This window comes from Culicoides brevitarsis, chromosome 2 (genome assembly GCF_036172545.1).
Source record: "Culicoides brevitarsis isolate CSIRO-B50_1 chromosome 2, AGI_CSIRO_Cbre_v1, whole genome shotgun sequence".
Classification (NCBI taxonomy): Eukaryota; Metazoa; Arthropoda; class Insecta; order Diptera; family Ceratopogonidae; genus Culicoides; species Culicoides brevitarsis.
This window is the reverse complement of record NC_087086.1, coordinates 41,089,553-41,109,328: the sequence shown is the minus strand read 5'-3', so window position 1 is coordinate 41,109,328 and position 19,776 is coordinate 41,089,553. Positions and strand designations below refer to the sequence as shown.

Below are 19,776 nucleotides of genomic sequence, written 5' to 3'. Positions count from 1 at the left end.
CCTCAATTTGGGACTTAACAAATCAGGTTATGGGGCAGGTCGTCATGCAACTTCCCGCATTTGAACATGTCCTGATTCCCGCTTTCACTTTTCATGCGTTCTGCTGTCGATCAGCGATGACGCGAAACGATGGGAGGCGCACATTTGTGTCGTAAAACGGAACTTTATTCAAGTTTCACATGAAAATCGAATTCCGCGAGAGACATTTATTACATGAAATAACAAACAAACGTCGAAAATCGAAAAACAAACGAAATATTTTAATAAAAAAAAAAAAACAAAAATGTATAGTCGAATAATTGGGCGGATTGTTAGTTCGGTATTAGATTCGGCGAAGATAAGACACTCTCGACGCACCGATGCGATCAATTTTGAAAAAGTATGATCCAAAGTCGATTCGCATCATGAACAGCCATCATCCGACAAAGAGCTCTCAATGGGAAAAAGTCTCCAAATGGTGGGTTCTGAAAAAGCAAAAAGATAAAGTGAGTGAAAAATCCGATAGGACAAGTTGAAAAAAAAAGTTGATTGAAAAATTACATGCAACCACGACTTTTTTTTCGTTATTTATTGCTTATGGATTTTATTTCAATTTTTTTTTACTTTCTTTGCAAACAAAAGTATTATGTCACCCCTTGACTCTTGACTTTGAAAGCATTTGACCTTGAGATTTTTTTTTATTAAATGCATTTTTATTGGATTTATTAAAATTTTCCCTTTGTTTGAAAGTTTTCACGTGTTCCGAGTAATCCTCAATAATGAATTATTTGCTTTTCATTCCATTCATGATGTATCGAAGGTATCGATTTATCATTTTTTTACACGTAAGAGAGTGAAATTGAATTAAATGGTTTTGTTTGAGTTTTCGCTTGAGGCGCGACACAGTGCTAAAGTGACTTTCTTTTGTGCTGCTTTCATTTTTTAATTGAATTAAACTTGCAGTTTACCGATCATCATCATCAGCAGGCAACACAAAGCAGCAATAACGGCAACAAATTAAATAGTAATAATAACGCTGCTAATCGGAGAGCCCAATTTCAGGCATCGCGTGTGGTTGAGACGATTGACACGCAACAAAAGGGGAAACCGAGGGCAAGTTCAGCTCCGTTGAAGGCACTTTCGTTCGACGACGGCGGCAAAGGGAACGTTAATAAGGCAAATAGGAAGTTTACGAGGCGACGTAGGGCGTTGAGGTGAGTTTTTTTTGCATATCTGTCTTCCAAAAAATGCTTTATTACACATCACTTGCATCTCTTTGTGATCGTTTTTGTTGAAAATCTTCATATAAAGTTGTCCCAAAGTTTTGTAAAGTATCAGTTTAGTATCTTTGTCAAAGTTTTTTCTCATTCTTTGTGGAAAATATAGTTTTTGTGATTTTCTTGTCTTGATATCTTCATTTTTTTTTATGTTGAGTCCTAAAAAAAATTATAAAAAATTTAAAAAAATTAAAAAAAAAAATTTAAAAATAATAATTAAAAAAAATTTTTAAAAATAAAAAAATAAAAATTTTTAGGTCCTAAAAAATTAAAAAAAAATTAAAAGAAATTAATTTTAAATGAAAAAAAAATTTTTTAAAAAAAAAAAAAATTAATTTTAATAAATAAAATAATTTTAATTTTTTTTTTTTTGATGATGAGCCCTAAAAAAATTTATAAAAAAATAAAAAAAAAAAATTTAAATAAAAAAAATAAAATTAATTAATTTTTTAAATAATTTTAATTTTTAATGATGAGTCCTAAAAAAAATTTTCAAAATAATTATAAAAAAAATTAAAATTTTACCTTTTTCAGGGAATTTCAAGAGTGTGACGAAGACAGTGCAAACGAGAGTGTCGAAAACAAGCCTCGAACCGTCAAACAACAAAACGTCACTACCTCATCAGCGGTAAATGGAAGACCTCGAAGTGCATCCAGCAATGCGGGAGAAGTCGAAACATTAGTTTCCTTACTCAGCTCCGGCGGCAGTGACTCCGAAAAAGAAGACAAAGAAGTTTCTTCGACATCGCCCGGCAAAAATTCACCAACTTCTGCACCCATAAAAGCGGATCCTTTGCCAATTATCAAGCACAAACCGCCGCCTTTGCGTAAAATCGGAAAATCCGTATCTTTCCAAGATGATTCGTACGACGATGTAACCAATAACAACAACAACAACTCTCACAAAGAACTCATGTCACTGCGTCAAAATTCGGTGAATCCAATGCCGACTCGTGCACGGCAATCGCGCCCCCATAACGGACCATTATCATCTAATTCGCTATTTTTGAAGGAACTCGAGACTCAGGCAAATATCCAAAAGCGTGAATCGCCGCCTGTCGTTGCTTCAGTAGAGCCCGAAACGAAATCCGACGTGAAATCAGCTGCAAAAGAAGAACCTTTTCCGGATAACGTTCAAACAGCGAAGGAACGCGAATGTTATCGTTTGTACCAAAAAATGTCGAGCATGGGATTGAATGTTTCGTTCGACACAGTTTTGCGAGGTATGTTAACGCCCACAGAACTTCGTGTCATCCAAAAGAAGAAGGAATCAGAATTGGCGCGTCAAGCTACGATCGATCAGGAACAACAGCAGCAGGAGGAAAATGAGGAAAAATGAAAGAAAGAAGCACAAAAACACATGAAAAAGTAGCGAACAAAGCCAAATATTATCAAACTCACCCCAAATAGAGACGTAGAAATGATCACAAAATCCGTAGTTGCGCTTCTAACAAATCCATCTTCCTTCAATCAAGTCAGTTCCTCCAAAAAACGAACAAAAATCTTCATTTGAGTCATTTACGTGATGAATTCTTTAAAAAAAACTACATACTGTGATAAAAAACGATCTTTCTTTGCGACAGACTCCAATAAAAAATAAAAATTGTTATGATTCAGTTCAAATTTTTACAAAACTACAAAAAATAAAAATATATATCGATGTTGAAAAATAAAATTTTAGCAAAAAATTGCACTTACCAAAAAAATTATTTGTCTTTTTTCAAGGTCTGAGGTTCAGACAATCCATTATAGCCATTGATTTGTCATGAAAAAAAAAGATGGGGATCGTTAAATTTGCATTTCAAATGACGCTCGACAATTGCGATGCTCAGGTGATATGACGACAAAAGGGTTGAATTTGAATGATAATCGAAAAAACAGCTACTAAAGGTATGATTTGCATGAAATTTTTATAAATGATATAAATTTTCCCTGTATTGTGTTTCTTGTTGTCATGACCTTGTTCTACATTCATTGCTTTGCTAATTTACTTCATTTTAGGAATTTATGATTTGTCGTTAGTTGGTGTTTCGTGAGAGAAAGTTGCTCCAAAGCGGTTTGAATTGTCTGAAAATATTTATAAAATTTTTTTTAAAGAAAATTTAAAAATTTTGATGAAAAAAAAAATTTTAAACTATTTTTTAAAAAGAATTTTTGAAAAAAATTTTTATTTTGTGAAAATTCAAAATTTTTTTTTTAATGAGATATTAAATATTGAATTTTTACGATTTTTTCTTTTCGAAAAGTTTTATGAAAAATTTTTTAATATTTAATTTTTTAAATTAAAATTTTAAGAAATTTGGATTTTTTTTAATTGAAAAAAAATTTTGGAAAAATTTTAAAACAAGAAAAAAGTGAAATTTTATAAGAATTTTCAAAAATTATGATAAAAAATTTTTAAATGAAATTCAAAAAATTTTAGTTTAATTTTTTTTTCTTATAAAAATTTCACTCAAATATCAAATATTGTAAAAAAAAACTTTTTAAGAAAAAAGATGCAATAAAATATAAAATCTATGATAAAAATTAAAAAAAAAATTTTTTAAAATTTTTGAATGAAAACGAAAATTTCAAAATAAATTTTTTTCTTGTGAAAAGTCGAAATTTTTTTTTGTGAATAATTTCACTCAAATATTTAATATTGACAAAAGAAAATTTTTGAATTTTTTTTTTCAAAATTTAAAATTTTTTCAAAAAGTTTTTTATTAAAAATATTTTAAAAAAATTAAAAAAATTTATTTAATTTTTTTTCAAACATTAAGAACATCACGCATTGAATTTTTGATAAAAATAAAAAAAAAATTTTAATTATTTTTTTTTTAGAATTTCTCGGAATTTTTGAAAAAATAAGATTTTAGAAGAATTAAAAAAAAAAATTAAAAGCGCTCAAGTCAAAAAATGTACTTTACGAGTTATTTTCCAAAAATTTACGAACGCCACGTGCTTGAATGTATTAAGTTTTCATTCACAAAAAAAATATTTTTCCATACAAATTGTAATCGAGGCGACTTTCTATCTGTTTACCGTTTATTACTGTTGCTAAATTGCCGTTCGTCGCACATAAATCAAAAATTTCGGTAGGAACTTCGTGTTTATCATCAATTTTATCCAAATTTCCTTGCTACCCGTGATTCTTATCGCACATTTTATTATTCCATTGTTGTCAGATTCAATTTTAATTGAAAGTCTTTGTCGATTTTGTGAGGCTTCAGCAACGATTTTTTGCTGTGCGAGACTTCGACGATGGATTCTTTCGTCACGAAGCACTTCCAAAGCGCGTATCGGAGCTCCAAATTGTCGAAAAACAAGGATTTTTTCTGCAACGTTTGAGATTTGTACGAAATTTCGTCAGATTGAACAGCTGCTGATGGCGGAAGTAAATGTTGAGCTTCTTTAAATCGTTTGCTGATCAAATTATCGACGTAAGTGACGAGAGGTTTGCCTCGATAGATCCAACAATAGAGCGACATGAGTGAAAGAACGAGTCCATGTCCGTAATTTTCAGTTTTTTTCGAAATTCGGGAGTCGAGAAAGAACGTTTGCATGTCCATGAGAAGACAAACGACGGCAGCAGCTTCAGTTCCGGGCAGAATTTTAACGATAATTGCACAAATTGTCGTATAAATGACATTCAAGTTGTTTTTATGCAAATTATGTTGCTTCACACTCGATAACAAGGCGTTGTAAATGTGTCTTTGATACATCAAAATTAGGGAAAGTTCATTTTCGCCCGTAATTGATGACGGATTCACATTATAACTCATATGGGAGTGAAAAATCCTTGGAAAAAGAAATTCATTGTAATTCCCATTCGAGTCAAAAAGCCTTGCGACGACTTTACACGCGAAATAACTCTTATTCGCATCTTCCGAAGCAATTCCATCAATGAGATATTCCAAAAGAAACGTTGGGACATCAGAAAATTTTCCTTTTTTCAAGTAACTTTTCACCGCATCGAGCGTCAAATTCGTAAAAGGCAACGAAACCCCGGATTTTGTCACATCCAACGCCAACGGGATCATAATTATCACGAGTTCGAGCAAATCTGGCATTGACATGACCTTGAAAAGTCCTTGCAGGCACAGTTCAAAGCCCGAACTGACATCCGAAACCCACGAATCTCGAGTTAAAGTATGATAAAGCCTCAAAAAGTGCGTCACATCGGGAAAATGAATGTTCTCCCATTTGCTTTGCATCGTCAAAATCTTGTTAAAGACGAGAAGAGCATCGATCGCTACTTGAAACGACTCCACGTGCAACAATTTTTCAATGTAATCCACAAAAGCGGTCAAAATAAATTCAGATTCAAAGTCACAAAGTAACAAAATCCAAAAAAGTCGCCCGCTAATGTACTCCAAATGCCACAAATTGGTTGAATCCAAATATTTTACGATGGTGTCGATGACGAAAACTCGTTTTGTTGCAGGAACACAAGAGAAAAACTTCATTAAACAGGATTCTAATTTCAAAACTTGCTTATCTTTGAAGATCCAATGAGTTTTTTGTGAGAAAAGTACGTTTTGGAACAGATAACACACGAGCTCGACGAGAATTTGTAACTCTGGGAGTTCATCAAGAATGTCAAAATTCAATTTTGAGACAATTTCCTTCAAAATCTAAAAGAAAATATTTAAAAAATTGTTTAAAAAGGCATAAAAACTTACCTTTAATGGCTTTTTAAAGTCCTGTTGACAAATTTTTAATGAAGAACTAACATTAAAGCCACTCGTTAATCTCAATTGCTCTACAAGAAAACGAATTTCCGTCAAACTTGCCATTTTTCATCTGAAAAATAAGAAAATCGAATGTTAATGTTGCTATGTTACCGGAAAATTATTTCAAATATTTTTTTTGTATGAGGGAAATTTGAAAATGAAACGAAATTTCCCTCATTTTTCAATTTTTTCATTTACGATGGAAATTGAAAAGGGGGAAATTTTTGTTTTTCATTGAATTTCATGCAAACGATTCGTATATTGAAATTTTTTTTCATTAAAAACTCAACACAGAACGTCTATATTGGCATGTTTGTCATCGATTTTCATGTTCAACAATGTTTTGCTTTTGGACTCGACAATTATTTTCGTTGATTGAACATTGAAGTGTATGAATTGAAGTTGAAGCTCATTGAAGTTGCTCAAGTTAACGTAATGACAAAATTACCGTCGGATGATTTTCATGCAAATTATCTTCGAAAATTAGTTTAAAGCTGAAATTTTGAGTTTTTAATTAATTTTTAAAGATTTCGCTTGAAGAATTTTTTCAACGAAAAATACTTACAAAGGAACTTTTTTAGATTTTCAAAGATTTTTACGACAAAAATGGTGAAAAATGAATTTTTAATTTAATTCTTTCAATTCATCAGGCGATTAAAGCTTCTTTTTCTCATACTATAATAATTAAAAAAAAATCAAATTTTAATTTTTTTTTTAATTTTTAATTTTTAACAAAATTTTGAATTTTTTTAATATTTTTAACAAAATTTTATGTAATGAATTATTTTTTAATGAATTGTTATTAATTAATTTTTTGAAAAATTATTTAAAATTTGCGAAAAAAAAATCCAAAAGTTTATAAAAAAAATAAAGATTTTAAGAATATTCTTATATTAACTTCAAAATTGATGTTCCATTAATTATTAGCATTTTTTAAATTTTTAACTGATTTTTTTCCATAAGAATTATCTACATTACGGTAATTAAAAAAAAATATTGAACTTACCTTCAAAAAAATTTTCACAGTCGTTGCCAAAACATAAATAAATGAAAAAACAAGGTTATTGACCAATTGATGATTTTTCATTAAGCGTTTTTACGTTTCACATTCGCTCGTCATTGTCTACAAAACGAGAAAAATTCACCTTCGCTCAAACATTTTATCACATCTCGAGAAAATCCCCTTTCTTTCATCATCTCTCGCTCTCTTAAAACGTCACGTCACTCAACCAACCCACGTTCTCGTCAAACCTTTGTCTGTAAATTTGCCTTCGAAAATTTAATAATAATTTAATCATCATCCTTTTGAATAAATTTCATTTCGTTTCATCCAACAACGTTTGAATTGAGAGTAACTAAGGACACGTTGATCATTCAATTACCCAAAGATAGTAAACTACTTTTGTGCAGAAAAACGTTTATAAGAGTCCTCAAAGATTTACAAAGGCGTGAAATTTATCACTCGGCGACGATAACAACATATGATGAAAATTCATTCGACGTTGAAAATTGCTTCAAGTGTCTCTCGTTGAATGGGGATACGACGGAGAAGAGACAAATGCTAATTCGCTCGTTTGTCACCCTAAAGACCATGATTTATTGTTATATTTTTATTGGAGATTCACTTTATCCGACGAAAAATTTGCAGATCGTATCATTTTAATATAAAACCAAACATCATTTTCCGTTAAGCCCATATTTAAGGGATTTGAACCTGTTCAACGTGTTGCTCTATGCGCTGCACGTGTAATCAAATTTTGCTGTTTTTCAATAAGATGTGTACAAATAATGTTGGATTTAGGATTGGTTTCCCACTCTTTACTTACATTTCATAGAGAGAACATTTTTTTCAAATTTCTCACTTTATAAGAGATTTTTGGCAATGAATTTTGGGTCACCCTAACAAATCGTTCGAATAACGTCCCCTATCATTACCGAGTCTTTTGTAATTCATATATTGTGCCAAGTGTATAAGTTTAATAGTAATCCTTTGTTATGACGATAAAAGTTTTTGAGTAAACAATGCAATAAGAGAGCATTAATTCACCAGAGTTGAGTAAATTTTCCGTGCCTTTTCACATATAGCGATTTATTTAAATGTCCTTGATATATTTTCCTCTCTATTGTTCATTTTATTCCGTCTTTCTTTCAGACAAAATAAAACGCTGGTAAGCAATAAAAACGGATTATTGCAATATTAAATTGATCCTTGACGCAGCTCTACAACTTCTGTTCACTTTTTAAAACAATAATTGTTCTTTGTTCAGATCCCAAAAAGACGTCAGATAAAAAAAATAAACTTTCATTTAAAAAAAAACATCAAGTACCCTCACAATTCGTTGCACAAACAAAAGATTAGAAGGAGTGATTCACATTAAAAATCAATTATCATGCCGAATAAAAATAAGCAAGCCGAAAATTAAATAAAACAAACTATTATTACATGGCGAAAATGATGTTGTTACAAAGTGTTAGCGAAACGCGACAATTGCCATATCATGAGAAACAAATCTGTTTGCACACGTGTCTCAACCTTATGAATGTTTGATTAAAGTCTTACAAGTTTTTTATATTAACGCTCGTCCTCCGTATCTCATGTTGATAGAAATCTAATCAGACACGATCAAAGCACTCATTTTATTAATATATTGTGTCGCAAAACAGTAACAAAAAGCAGTTTGAAAACAAGAAAGGAGGATGACAATATTTGTCTTTCTGAGATAAAATAAATAGATTACGAGAATTCAATTTTGCAGTGATTCTTTGTGTAGGAGTTCAAATAACGCGATCAAAAACATGTTATGATGGTTAAGGGCATTAAAGAGCTTAGAAATGGATTTTAATGAATTTGAATAAGCTTCGAGCGAAAAAAAAGTTGAAATTTTTGTGAGAAAATAATTTTTTTACATGGAAGGATGTTGAAGACTTGAGCGCATTTATACTTTAAATTTTTTGAAGTCTTTTTTTTTCTTATATGGATTTTCAAAAGGATTCTTAAAAAGATTTTCAAGTGCTTTTTGATAAAAAAAAAGTTCGATGTTCTTAAAAAATTTTGCTGAAATTGTTTTTGATGAGGAAAACTGGGAAAATTATTGTAAAAATTTAGATCTTTTATAATAATAAAGCATAAGAAGAGGATAGTGTTCTTAAAAAATTGAGTTATATCGCGAAAAGTTAACAGCTTATTATTTAGCTTGAACAGAAAATACTTTTCTTTTATAGAAGAGGCTTTCAAAAATTTGGAATGCTCGTTCTTATGGCAATAGATTTTGATCATTCGTTCAGTACTATTGGTATTTCTGATAATTCTCCTTAATGATTTTTATTCTGACATGCAGGTCCAACTTTAATGGCACAATAATAGAATCTTGTTCATTAACCAGCTGCAACTGAGGATAGGCTTAAGGATTTCGGCTTGACGATTATCGTATAATAATGCTCCTATCGGTAAATATTTCAGATGATCCGAAAAGCGTTTATCTTATTAAGCGGTTATCTTTAATCTTGAGTTCATCATTGAATGTAACTTTTTTTGTAATTTTTATTTGAATGTAATATTTCCTTTGTCATATGAAGAAATCAATAAAAGTATTTGACCAAAAGTTATAAGTTTCTTAAATTTTTCTTCGGGATGTAAAAAATTCATTTTTGTCTCAAAATCGAATAAACCTGAAAATTAAAACTTAAAAAAAAAAAAAAATATTAAAAAAAAAGTTAAAAATGATAAACAGACAGACAACAAATAGGAGCTAAAATTTTAATTTTTTCTTACAAAAAATGCACTTTACTTACTTTTATCTGAATTTCACTAAAAAATTTCACGTTGATTTTTGATCAGTTTATTAAGTTTTTAAATTTTTCACATATTTTTAACTTATCATCGAATAATACTTAGTTGATACTCAATTGTACAGTGATAATAGTAATCAATCCTCTATTTCTAACTTTTTTTTTTATAAGTAAGTTCAGATACAATTTCAAAAATCATGTCACATATAATTTCATGTCAAAAAATAAATGAAGAGGAATTAAAAGACTGTAACTTACGGACTTGTCACTTTTTTGTTCTGTTTCGTTGCCATAGTACGTCGAATGCGAGTGAGAGAAATAATTCAAGAGATTTAATCAATCGTCCGTAAATAACAGCATCAAAATTGTACAACAATAAGTTCATCTAACACAAAATTAAACTGTCGTTAGGAGATTTTTTTCCAGCCAATGTAATTGCAAGTCGTTTAGTTGTTTGTTGTTGTTTGTATTTTCTAACTGCCTTCGATATTTTCGCCAATTAAGTTTTCTATACTGAACACGTCGAGTTTTCGATGTCGATTTGACGTGATATCGCCTCCATGCGGACTATCTTCGAGCGTTCCGTCGTCTTTGTGACGACTCGTTGAGAAGTTTTGTGCAAAAATTGCTGAACTAAATTGACATTCTTCTGGTGAGTTGTTGGCTTCGTATCTGTCGCCGACGGGATCGGGTTTTCTCTTATCTGAAATTTAATTTTTTTGAAAAAATTTCGTTTAAAAATTAACAAAAAAATTACTTACACAAAACTTTTGAATGATCCAAAGCCCCAAAAATACTTTTTTGCTCGGTTATTTCATCAACATCTACTTCATCCTCTTCGGAGCTGTTATCATAAACTCTCGCAAAATTATTATTTCGCTTACTTAGTGTTAAAATATTCTGATCAATTGAGCTGTAACTCGCATTTCCCGCCGAACTTTCTGTACAAATGTCTAAAAAAATCATTTTTCATAAAAAAAATTATTTAAAAAAAATTTACAAACCTTTAGCAAAAGATTTTCCATCGACACAACATCCATCCATCTTATTATTACTGCTAACATCATCCACGTTCTCGTTAAAAATGTTAAAATTACTGTGAGATAATTGCATGGGCAACATTGGAACAGGCTTCCGTATCCAAAAAGGAGCAAAATTCCCAAAAATCGGCGAAAAATGCATATTTTGCGAAATAGCAGTTCTCTTATAACGCTTTCGACGTCTCAAAAAACTTCCGTTATCGAACATATCTTCCGCCAATGGGTCCAGAGTCCAAAAATTTCCTTTTCCTGGATTCCCAGGTTCGCGCGGAACCTTGATAAAACAATCGTTGAGACTCAAATTGTGTCGAATACTGTTTTGCCATGCGGGAAATTTTTCCTTGTAATACGGGAATCTGTGCATATCGATCGAAAAACAAAAAAAAAGTTAAAATAATTGCGGGCATAATTGTGATAATTTAGAAAAATTACAAAAAAAAATTTTTCAAGAGTTGTTTGTAAGTTAAATAATGTAATAATTACGTTACATCATGTATGTTTGTGTGGTTATTACCTTGCCATAATAAATTCACAAATTCCACTAAGCGTCAATTTCCTTTGCGGTGATTGAAGTATTGCCATGGTAATTAATGCGATGTACGAGAAGGGAGGTTTCGCATAAGGAGGACGCTGCTTCTCATTGGCTGACGCCGACGAAATGCTGTTGTTGTTGTTCGAGAGTGTCGGTGAGTCGGAAAGGGATGGCCTTAGATCCAACGGAGAGATTGTGAGAGGAGACGATGCTGCACTGTGCATTGTTGCTGTGTGTAAAAATTGTTATTCTACGGTAACTTGATTCTTTTGACATTAATTTTTTTTCCAATTTTTTATTTTTTTAATGTAATTTTTTATTTTATTTTATTTAATTTTCACTTTTCACAGGAATTTTATTAAAATATTTTTTTTTATTTTTTAAATTTTTCACTTTTTTTTCCAAAAATTATTTTTTATTTTTTTTTTTTAATTTTTATTTTTTTAAATTTTTTTTAGAAGAGGAAAATCCGTTACAGCGTCGTTACATGTTGCGAGCGAATTAATATTCTCACGGAGCGAATTAAATGTTATTATTTCAGTAAGTAATCAAGTACGAAAATAAAATCAACCGATACGTGTAGGATGTTGTTATTGAATGCCTTGTATTGAATGCAAAATATTTAACATACTACTATCAAAATTCTATTTCAATTTTAACACAATATTTATCTATAACCGCCCCAGCAAAACAAGCCCATCCAACTTTTCCCTCTCCGTCGTGTGTCGTTCGTCGTATGCTCGGCGGCGCAGCGCTATATATGGCACGAACAAAGAGAGTAACAAGGATAAAGAGAATAACAAGGATAAATGGTGGACAGGAAGGTTGGAACTTTTACATATTATAAAATTTATTTGTTATTTTACTTACTTCAATAGAATCAGGGATGAAATAACAGCTAACAATACAAACAATGAAGTAGCAAACTACATTCAAAGTTTATACACACATTTCTCGCAGGAGCAGTATCCAATGTGCTTGCTGTTCGTGTCGTCGTGCTCTGTCGTACAGATTCATTCATAAATATTTATCCACCATGTTGTTGTTTTTTTTTGTGCCTGCTCCTGTTTTGCTACTGCGTGTCGACGAAAATTCGACGACGACGACGACTTGAACTCGGCAGATGTTGGAAAAAAAAATGTAAGAAGCGATTTTTTTTCGGGTATGAGGCATGCAACGAATTTATTTTCAACATTTCACTTTAAAAGTTCTGCGTCTCTTTTTTTCATCGTCGCTTTTGTGAACATTGTAAAAGTATTGAAAAACAACGAGGTTTCGACAAATTATTTTTTTTTTGTGAAGGCAATTTATTCAAGTGCGAAAAGCGAAATTTGAAAGAAAAATTTGGATTGATGTTCCGACGGAGAAGAATTTTTATGGAAATTTGATGGAAAATTCGTTAATGAAGAGACAGAAAAGAATTTTTTGTTAAGAAATTTAATGAATTTCTTTAAAATTCTTAAGATGAAAGATTAAATATCGTTTAGTTCAATTTTAAAGTGAAAATTTAAAAAAATTATTAAAAAGTAGTTATTTTTATATGTTGAGAAAAAATATCTTTTTTTAGAAGAAATTATAAATTTCTTATGAAAATATTTGAAAAATAATTAATTAGCTTTTGTTTAATAAAAATTAAGAAAAATATTTCAAAAATTTAATTTTTAATGAAATTTTTTGGATTTTTCATATTTTTTTATGTTTAAGAAAATTTCGACAAATTTAAGATTTTTTTTAATGAAAACTTTTTTCTTCTAATTTAATAAAAAAAAAAATAAAAAAATTGATTGATTTTCGCTATTTAATGAAAAATTGTTAATTTTTGCATGAACTTCAAAATTCAATGAATTTTACTTAAAAAAATAATTTTAAGAAAATTTTATTTTTGGCTTCAGAAAATTACAGTTTGAATGTTAAATTAAAGCAAAATATATAAAAAAATATTTTTTCATGATTCAAGATTTTTTTTTTTTGAATAAAAAAAATAAATTTTTGTAATTTATTTTAAAATTTCTTATGAAAATTTTTAAAAAGAAATTATTTTGTTTTTGTTTAATAAAAATTTAAAAAAATTAAAGATCATTAATTTTTTATAGATTTTTTTATGTTCCAAAAAATTTTGACAAATTTAAGATATTTTTAAGAAAAACTTTTTTTTATTGTATTTTCAAGAAAATTTTAACGAATTTTTTTTAAATTTAAGAAATTATGAACTTTTTTTTTTAAAAAAATTCCATTTCATGAGATATTTTAAGAACAAAAAATTCTTTTTAATTTTTTTTTTAATTAAATAAAAGGTAATTTCTTGGCTTCATAAAAATTACAGTTGAACAAAAAATTTCTGAAACAAAAAAAAAATATAAAAAATATTTTTATTTATTATTTTGCTTCAATTTAACACTCAACTTAATATTCAATTCATCAAGAAAAATAAAAAAATATTTTTTCATATTTTTTTTTTTAAGAAATTTTATTTTAATTTTTAAATAATAATAAAATTTAAACTGATATTTTCATGAAAATAAAGAAAACTTAACAAAATTAAAGGAAAATTTCAATATTATTACCTTTCTTTAATTTTTAAAAGCAAAATTTAAAAACTTTTCTCAAGTCATTATACTTTTCACTTTTCCATTGTTACAAAAAATCCTTAAGAAAAACAACTTTTTTTAACTTTTCGTATAAAAATAAATTTTAATCTCAAATATTAATAAAGCTTTGATGAACTTTGCAATGACTAAAGTAGCAAATCGACTACAAAAACCTCCAATTCAATAATATTTGCACGAACGCAACCCCAAGAAGTAGCAACATTCCGCTACCGTTAATTGTCGTGCCATCACTCGTCGAGAGCATCCTGAATGCATTTTGCTTCGCATCGAAGATGTCACAATGTCGCCCTGCGTTGCGGTAACACTTTTTGTTGAGCATCTTCCATTCGGCGTGCAAATCAAAGCACTGATGCTTGTCATATTTATCGATTTTTCCCGTGCTATCGGTGCTCAACAGACAAACTTCCATGTTGTCGGCTGCGAAATTGCCGAGCGAAATGTTTGCGGTGCGCTGATCGTATGGAATGTGAAATTCGTGTAATGTTTGTCGGTCATCAATATTTCGGACATTCACGTAAAAGTCGGCAATGTCGCCGGTGCCTTTGATTTGCCAACTAAACCAAAGAAGACCTTTTGTACTACGAGAGAAAAAGGGAAAAATTCTTACATCATTCAGAAATGAAGGAAAAAATTTACTTACAATCGAACAACTTTGAACTGCAATCCCGTCAAATGGTTGTAAATTTCGTCTTTTACGTCGTCAGAGCAAACCATCATCTCATCCGGGATTTCTTCGATCACCTGACCATTGCACATCGCCTTATCAAAGTCCAATTTGACAGTTTTATTGGATTTTTCTGCTACAGCAAAAGGTCTCATTTGACAATCGCACTCCAGAGGGTTTCCTTCTACCGACATTTTCATCCCGGCTTGAACTTTCAGCAACAAACTGTCATTCAAGCGACTCATATTATTAAATCTCAAATCCAGCTCCTCCAAATTTGTCAAATTCGCCAAATAACTCCACGAAAGCGTGTGCATTTTATTATTTTGCAAATAAAGCTTCTTAAAATTCGGCGCAAAAGTCTGATTAAAATCCCGAATATTGTTAAAGGACAAATCCAAAGTCTTCAGGGAAGCCATTTTTCCTAAAACTCCAACCCGAATCTCCTGAACGTAATTGTGAGATAAATTCAAGTGCTCCAAATTTTGTGTCCCGATGGTAATGTCGTTCGTTAGAATTGGCATGATGTTGTAACTCAAGTCCAAATAGCGGATTTTGTAGGCGAACCATTGATTGTACGGAATACTGACTTTGGACAGGAAACTTATGCGATTTTTGCGCAAATGAATCTCTTCCAGATTCAAAAGGGGCTCGAAAACGCTGTGAGTTTTGTTTTCCGTGCGTTCGATTTTGTTGTCAGATAAGTCGATGATTTTGAGGGACAGCATTCCGCGGAAAGATTCGCTCGGCAAGTGCTGAATTTCGTTGGAGGAGAGATTAAGTGTTGACAAGACGCCCAAATTCATGAAGGATAAGTCACTGAAAAAGAAAGATTTTTTGTAAGTTTTTCGTTTTTTAAGATTTTACAAAATTGCCTTGAATTTAAATAATAAATTTAAAGCTGAAAATTATATTTTTCGTTATTTTCTTCGAAAAAAAAATAAATAAATAAAAATAAAATAAAAAAATTAATATTTAAAATTTTAAATTTTGAAACATTATCTCGTATAATTTTCTCGCAAAATTTTTTAAACAATTTTTTTTCTATAAAAAATTAAAATTAATATTGACATAATTTGAATTAAATTTAATAAAATATATTTTTTTGTTATTTTTCCAAAAATATTATTTTTCAAGCTTCAACATTTTAATATTACTTACTGAATTTTTTCAAAATTTTTGGAAAAAAAATTTTTAATTATCTCAATATTAATTTTTTATAGAAAAAAAATTTTGTCTTCAAAAATTTTACAAAAAAATTATATGAGAAAATGTTCTTAAATTTAAATTTTTAAATATTTGTAGTATATGTTTTTTTTTTATTTTTATTTATTTATTTTTTTTATTTTTTTTCGAAATTAATATAGAAAATTTTCAAAATTTTAATGAAAACTTTTTTTCTACCAAAAATATTTTTTTTCTATTTTTTTCAAAATTATTATTTTTTGAGCTCCATATATTCGAATTATTTTGTAAATTTCATCAATTTTTTATGAATTTTTAAAATTTTATAAATTTTTTAAAGTAAACAAAATACATATTTAAAATACAAAAAAATAATAAATATTTTTAACTAAAAAAATTTTTTTTTCTTATTGAGATTTGAAATACAAAAAAAATAAATTTTGTAAAAATTATTATTTTTAAGATTTTTTAACGTTTTAATATTATTAATTTTTTTCGTATGAAATTTTTTTTTGAATATTTAAATAAAAATTTTTTTCAAAAAAAAATTATCTGTATTAATATATTGAATATTAACAAAATTTTATATTTTAATATTTTTTTGCTAATTTATTTAAAATTATCTTTTTTTCGATTTTTTTTTATTTTGTCGAAAATTTTTTATGATTTTTTTTTAATTAAAATCTTTTAAAATAAAAAAAAATAATTTTCTTGAAAAATAATTTTTATATTTTTTAAATGAAAAATAAATCATATCCAACCAAAAAATCAATTTTCACGGCAAATTTATCAAATTTTTCTCGCAAAATCGCACTTAAAAAGTTAAAAAGTATGATGAGAGCGAAAAACAACAAACAACCAACCTTATTTTCGTAATACGGTTCTCATGCAGGTTTAATACAAATATTGACATTTTTCCAAATGCGTCTTTTTCCACTTCAGTAATTTGATTGTTCTTCAAACGAGAATAAAAAATTTCATATAAAAATTATTACAAAAGAACACAGACGAGAGAGAAAGATGAAAAACACAACTCACACTTAATCCGAGGTATTGTAATGTATTTAGTCCTCTGAAACTTCCTTTTGATATTTTTGTGATGTTATTGTGCGACAAATGCAGCTCCCGCAGCGTAAGCAAACTGGCAAAATTTTCATCCACGAGATTATCATTAAGCGTATTGTTCGTTAAATCTAGCGTAAGTAATGCATTCATCACTGGCCAGACAGAAGCATCGATCGCCGACAACTGGTTGTGACTAAAATCGAGCTGACTGAGTGCCAAGGACGGCGTAATCATCTTTTCGAGCAAGTTATGGGACAATGTGAGACGGAAAAGTGACACGAGTTTGATAAAAGTGTCTTTTGGCACGATTTTCAATCGATTGTGACTCAAATCCAGCTGAAGTAAAGTCGTGATGGCACCAAAAGTCGACACTTTGAGTTTTTCCAAGGCATTGTAACTCAAATTGAGGAACCGCAAAGCGATGGCGGGTTGAAAAATGTTGTCATAAATTTCCGTAATGACATTGTGCGAGGCATCTATTGTATGTAATTCGTATAATTTGAGTTGAGTTTGCTTTGGAATTGTCGAAATGTTGTTAAAGGAGACATTTAAAAAGCGAATTCCTGTCATATGAGCCAAAGGAATCTAAAAATTGAGGTAAAAATTAAAATTTTCATAATGAAAAATTATTTTTTTAGAACTTACTCTTGAAAAATTGGTCAAAAAGTTGTACGAAAGGTTAAATTCTCCCGGATACGAGTTCTCATCAAAGACTCCCTTCACGAAATCCGTGATATTATTATGGGACAAATCCAACAAAGTCATGTTTACACAATTCTCGAAGGCTCCTTGCTCCATTACGCTTACTTGGTTATGCGAAATGTTGATACTCGTCAAGTACAAGTCCTTAAAAGCCTGTTTCGATATCGCCGTGATTCGATTTTCCGCCATATCTATCGTTTCCACGTAATTTAATTCAAAAAACATCCCAAAATCGATTTTTGTGATCAAATTTCGTGCCAAATTAATAACTCCTATCCTTTTTACAGACTCGAACGTGCCTCGACTGACATCTGTGATGGCATTATCGTTCAAAAAAAGTCGACTTAAGAACCGCATGCCACGAAAACTGTGCTGATCGAGTCGTTTTATCTTGTTATGAGCCAAATTAAGAAGTCTCAACACCGAATTTCGTGCAAATGCTCCTCGTGAGATCTCCGTAAGTTGGTTATGGGATGCATTAAAGTACACAAGTTTACTCAAATCCCCGATGTGCGACGTGTCAACTTTAATAATTTCATTGTGACTCAAATCGAGCGACTCTACTTCACGTAAACCTTGAAATTGGTTCTTTTTCAGTACCGTAAGCTTGTTATTGTTCAAATAAAGTCGCTTCAACTTCTTAAAAGGCACGAAACTTCCGGCTTCGATATCGGCAATTGCTCCATTCGTCAAGTGAATTGTCTCAACAATGCCACTCCAAGACAGGTTCGTGAACGAGTTTTTATCGATTTTCGTGATTTCGCTTCCATCGATCTTTAAAAACTTCAAATTCGTCAAGGGCCTCAATGCTTCAGTTGGAAATTCAGTTAAATTCGTGTTGATAAATGACAAAATTTTCAAGTCATCTTTCATTGGTTTCAACACAAAATCATCAATTCTCGTTAAGGGAGTATCCGTAAAGTACAATTCCTCCAAAATTGTCGTGTGAAACAAACTTCCGTACAAAACAGCTAAAAAAAATACAAAAAAAATGAAGTCATCATTTAATGTGAGTGGGAAAATTACTTAAAAAAAATTAAAAATTGAATTTTAAAGGTCAATGAACTTTTTTAACTTACAAAATTGATGTTCAAGTAAGTCAAGACGATGGATTTTGATGTCTCCGAATTTTTTGAGAATTGGTCCAAGAGTTGCGAGATTGAGCGATTCGCATTTGACAACAACTCGTTTAGTAACATTCACATTTTCCGTATATTTACAAGGCCAAATTTGTGGTACGCTGTAAAAATTGTTAGAAAATAATTTTATAACGAGGGTTTTTGAGGGAATTCTTACCTAATTGGGGTATCTTCATCGATGTAAACAGCAAAGGTAAGTAAAAAATTGAGAAAAAATATAAAAATCTTCATTGTTTTTGTTTAAACTCATAATTTTGAGCGAGAACTGAAGTTTTTGGTATTGTTAAGTTTCTTGTATTGTACTTTCACTTTCTTTAAAATGTTCATTTGCAGCCGACGGTGACTTAACTTTGACGTTTTGTTGTGTTCATGCGGCTTATGATGGCTTAAAATGAAAAAATAATAACGGTAGATGAATTTTTTGAAGAAATTCAAAGCTCTGAAGAGTTTTTGGGAGATTTTTAATGTTATGAAGTATATTTTGAAGGTCAAATGTTTAAAAGCAATAACGGTAAAAAATTTTTTTGAACCAAAAATTATGAAATTTTGACATGAAAAATTTTTTTTTTTGAGCTAAAAGACGAAAAATTAAAAAAAATTATTAAAAATTATTTTTTTTTTAAATTAAAATTATTTAAATTAAATTAAATTAAATTAAAATTAAATTAAAAAATTAAATTAAATTAATTTTATTTAAAACTAAAATTTTTAAGAAAAAAAAAATAAATTTTTGATGAAAATTTGGTCTTAAAGTTAATTTTTTCTTTAAAAATTGAATTTTAAAGCATTTTTCTATTCAAAAATTGCTTTAAAAATTGATTTGAGTTGAAATTTCATTAAAAATTTTCTTCTCTGAACAATTTTTTTACGCATTTTAGAAGCTCGTTAGTTATGATTTCATAAAAACTTTAAAAAAAATTCATCCTTTCGCATTCATGTCACCCAAAATTATGTCTCATTCCTCTTTTTTTTTAATTTTTATCATCTCCATGTTACCATAATTGCTCTACATGCGCAAATAATTCTATTTTTCTCTCCCTTATAGATGAAAATGGAGGAAAATTTCAACTCATTTCCGCT

The 19,776-nt window shown here is 29.5% G+C and overlaps 2 protein-coding genes across 2 annotated transcripts; one reads left to right on the top strand and one right to left on the bottom strand.

Annotated features, from left to right (window-relative positions):
- The first annotated feature begins 404 nt into the window (after positions 1-404).
- Positions 405-2,771, top strand: LOC134829161 (uncharacterized). The gene is made up of 3 exons (XM_063842156.1): positions 405-485; positions 943-1,193; positions 1,791-2,771. The coding sequence occupies exons 1-3, from the start codon at positions 405-407 to the stop codon at positions 2,593-2,595; spliced, it is 1,137 nt and encodes a 378-aa protein (XP_063698226.1). The 3' UTR covers positions 2,596-2,771.
- A 7,462-nt stretch (positions 2,772-10,233) lies between these two features.
- Positions 10,234-18,430, bottom strand: LOC134829159 (protein artichoke-like). The gene is made up of 9 exons (XM_063842155.1): positions 17,501-18,430; positions 16,829-17,440; positions 16,654-16,745; positions 14,582-15,424; positions 14,152-14,519; positions 11,315-11,561; positions 10,765-11,156; positions 10,522-10,713; positions 10,234-10,463 (listed from the first exon to the last, which is right to left on the bottom strand). The coding sequence occupies exons 1-9, from the start codon at positions 18,428-18,430 to the stop codon at positions 10,234-10,236; spliced, it is 3,906 nt and encodes a 1,301-aa protein (XP_063698225.1).
- Positions 18,431-19,776: the final 1,346 nt, after the last annotated feature.

Bases quoted from the DNA above. Each gene is read 5' to 3' on its own strand.
- LOC134829161 (XM_063842156.1), top strand. From the start codon at position 405: ATGAACAGCCATCATCCGACAAAGAGCTCTCAATGGGAAAAAGTCTCC. The intron at 486-942 runs GTGAGTGAAAAA...TTAAACTTGCAG, and splicing joins TGAAAAAGCAAAAAGATAAA to TTTACCGATCATCATCATCA. The intron at 1,194-1,790 runs GTGAGTTTTTTT...TACCTTTTTCAG, and splicing joins AGGCGACGTAGGGCGTTGAG to GGAATTTCAAGAGTGTGACG.
- LOC134829159 (XM_063842155.1), bottom strand. From the start codon at position 18,430: ATGAAAGATGACTTGAAAATTTTGTCATTTATCAACACGAATTTAACT. The intron at 17,441-17,500 runs GTAAGTTCTAAA...CTCAATTTTTAG, and splicing joins TTTTGACCAATTTTTCAAGA to ATTCCTTTGGCTCATATGAC. The intron at 15,425-16,653 runs GTTGGTTGTTTG...TTTCTTTTTCAG, and splicing joins AACCGTATTACGAAAATAAG to TGACTTATCCTTCATGAATT.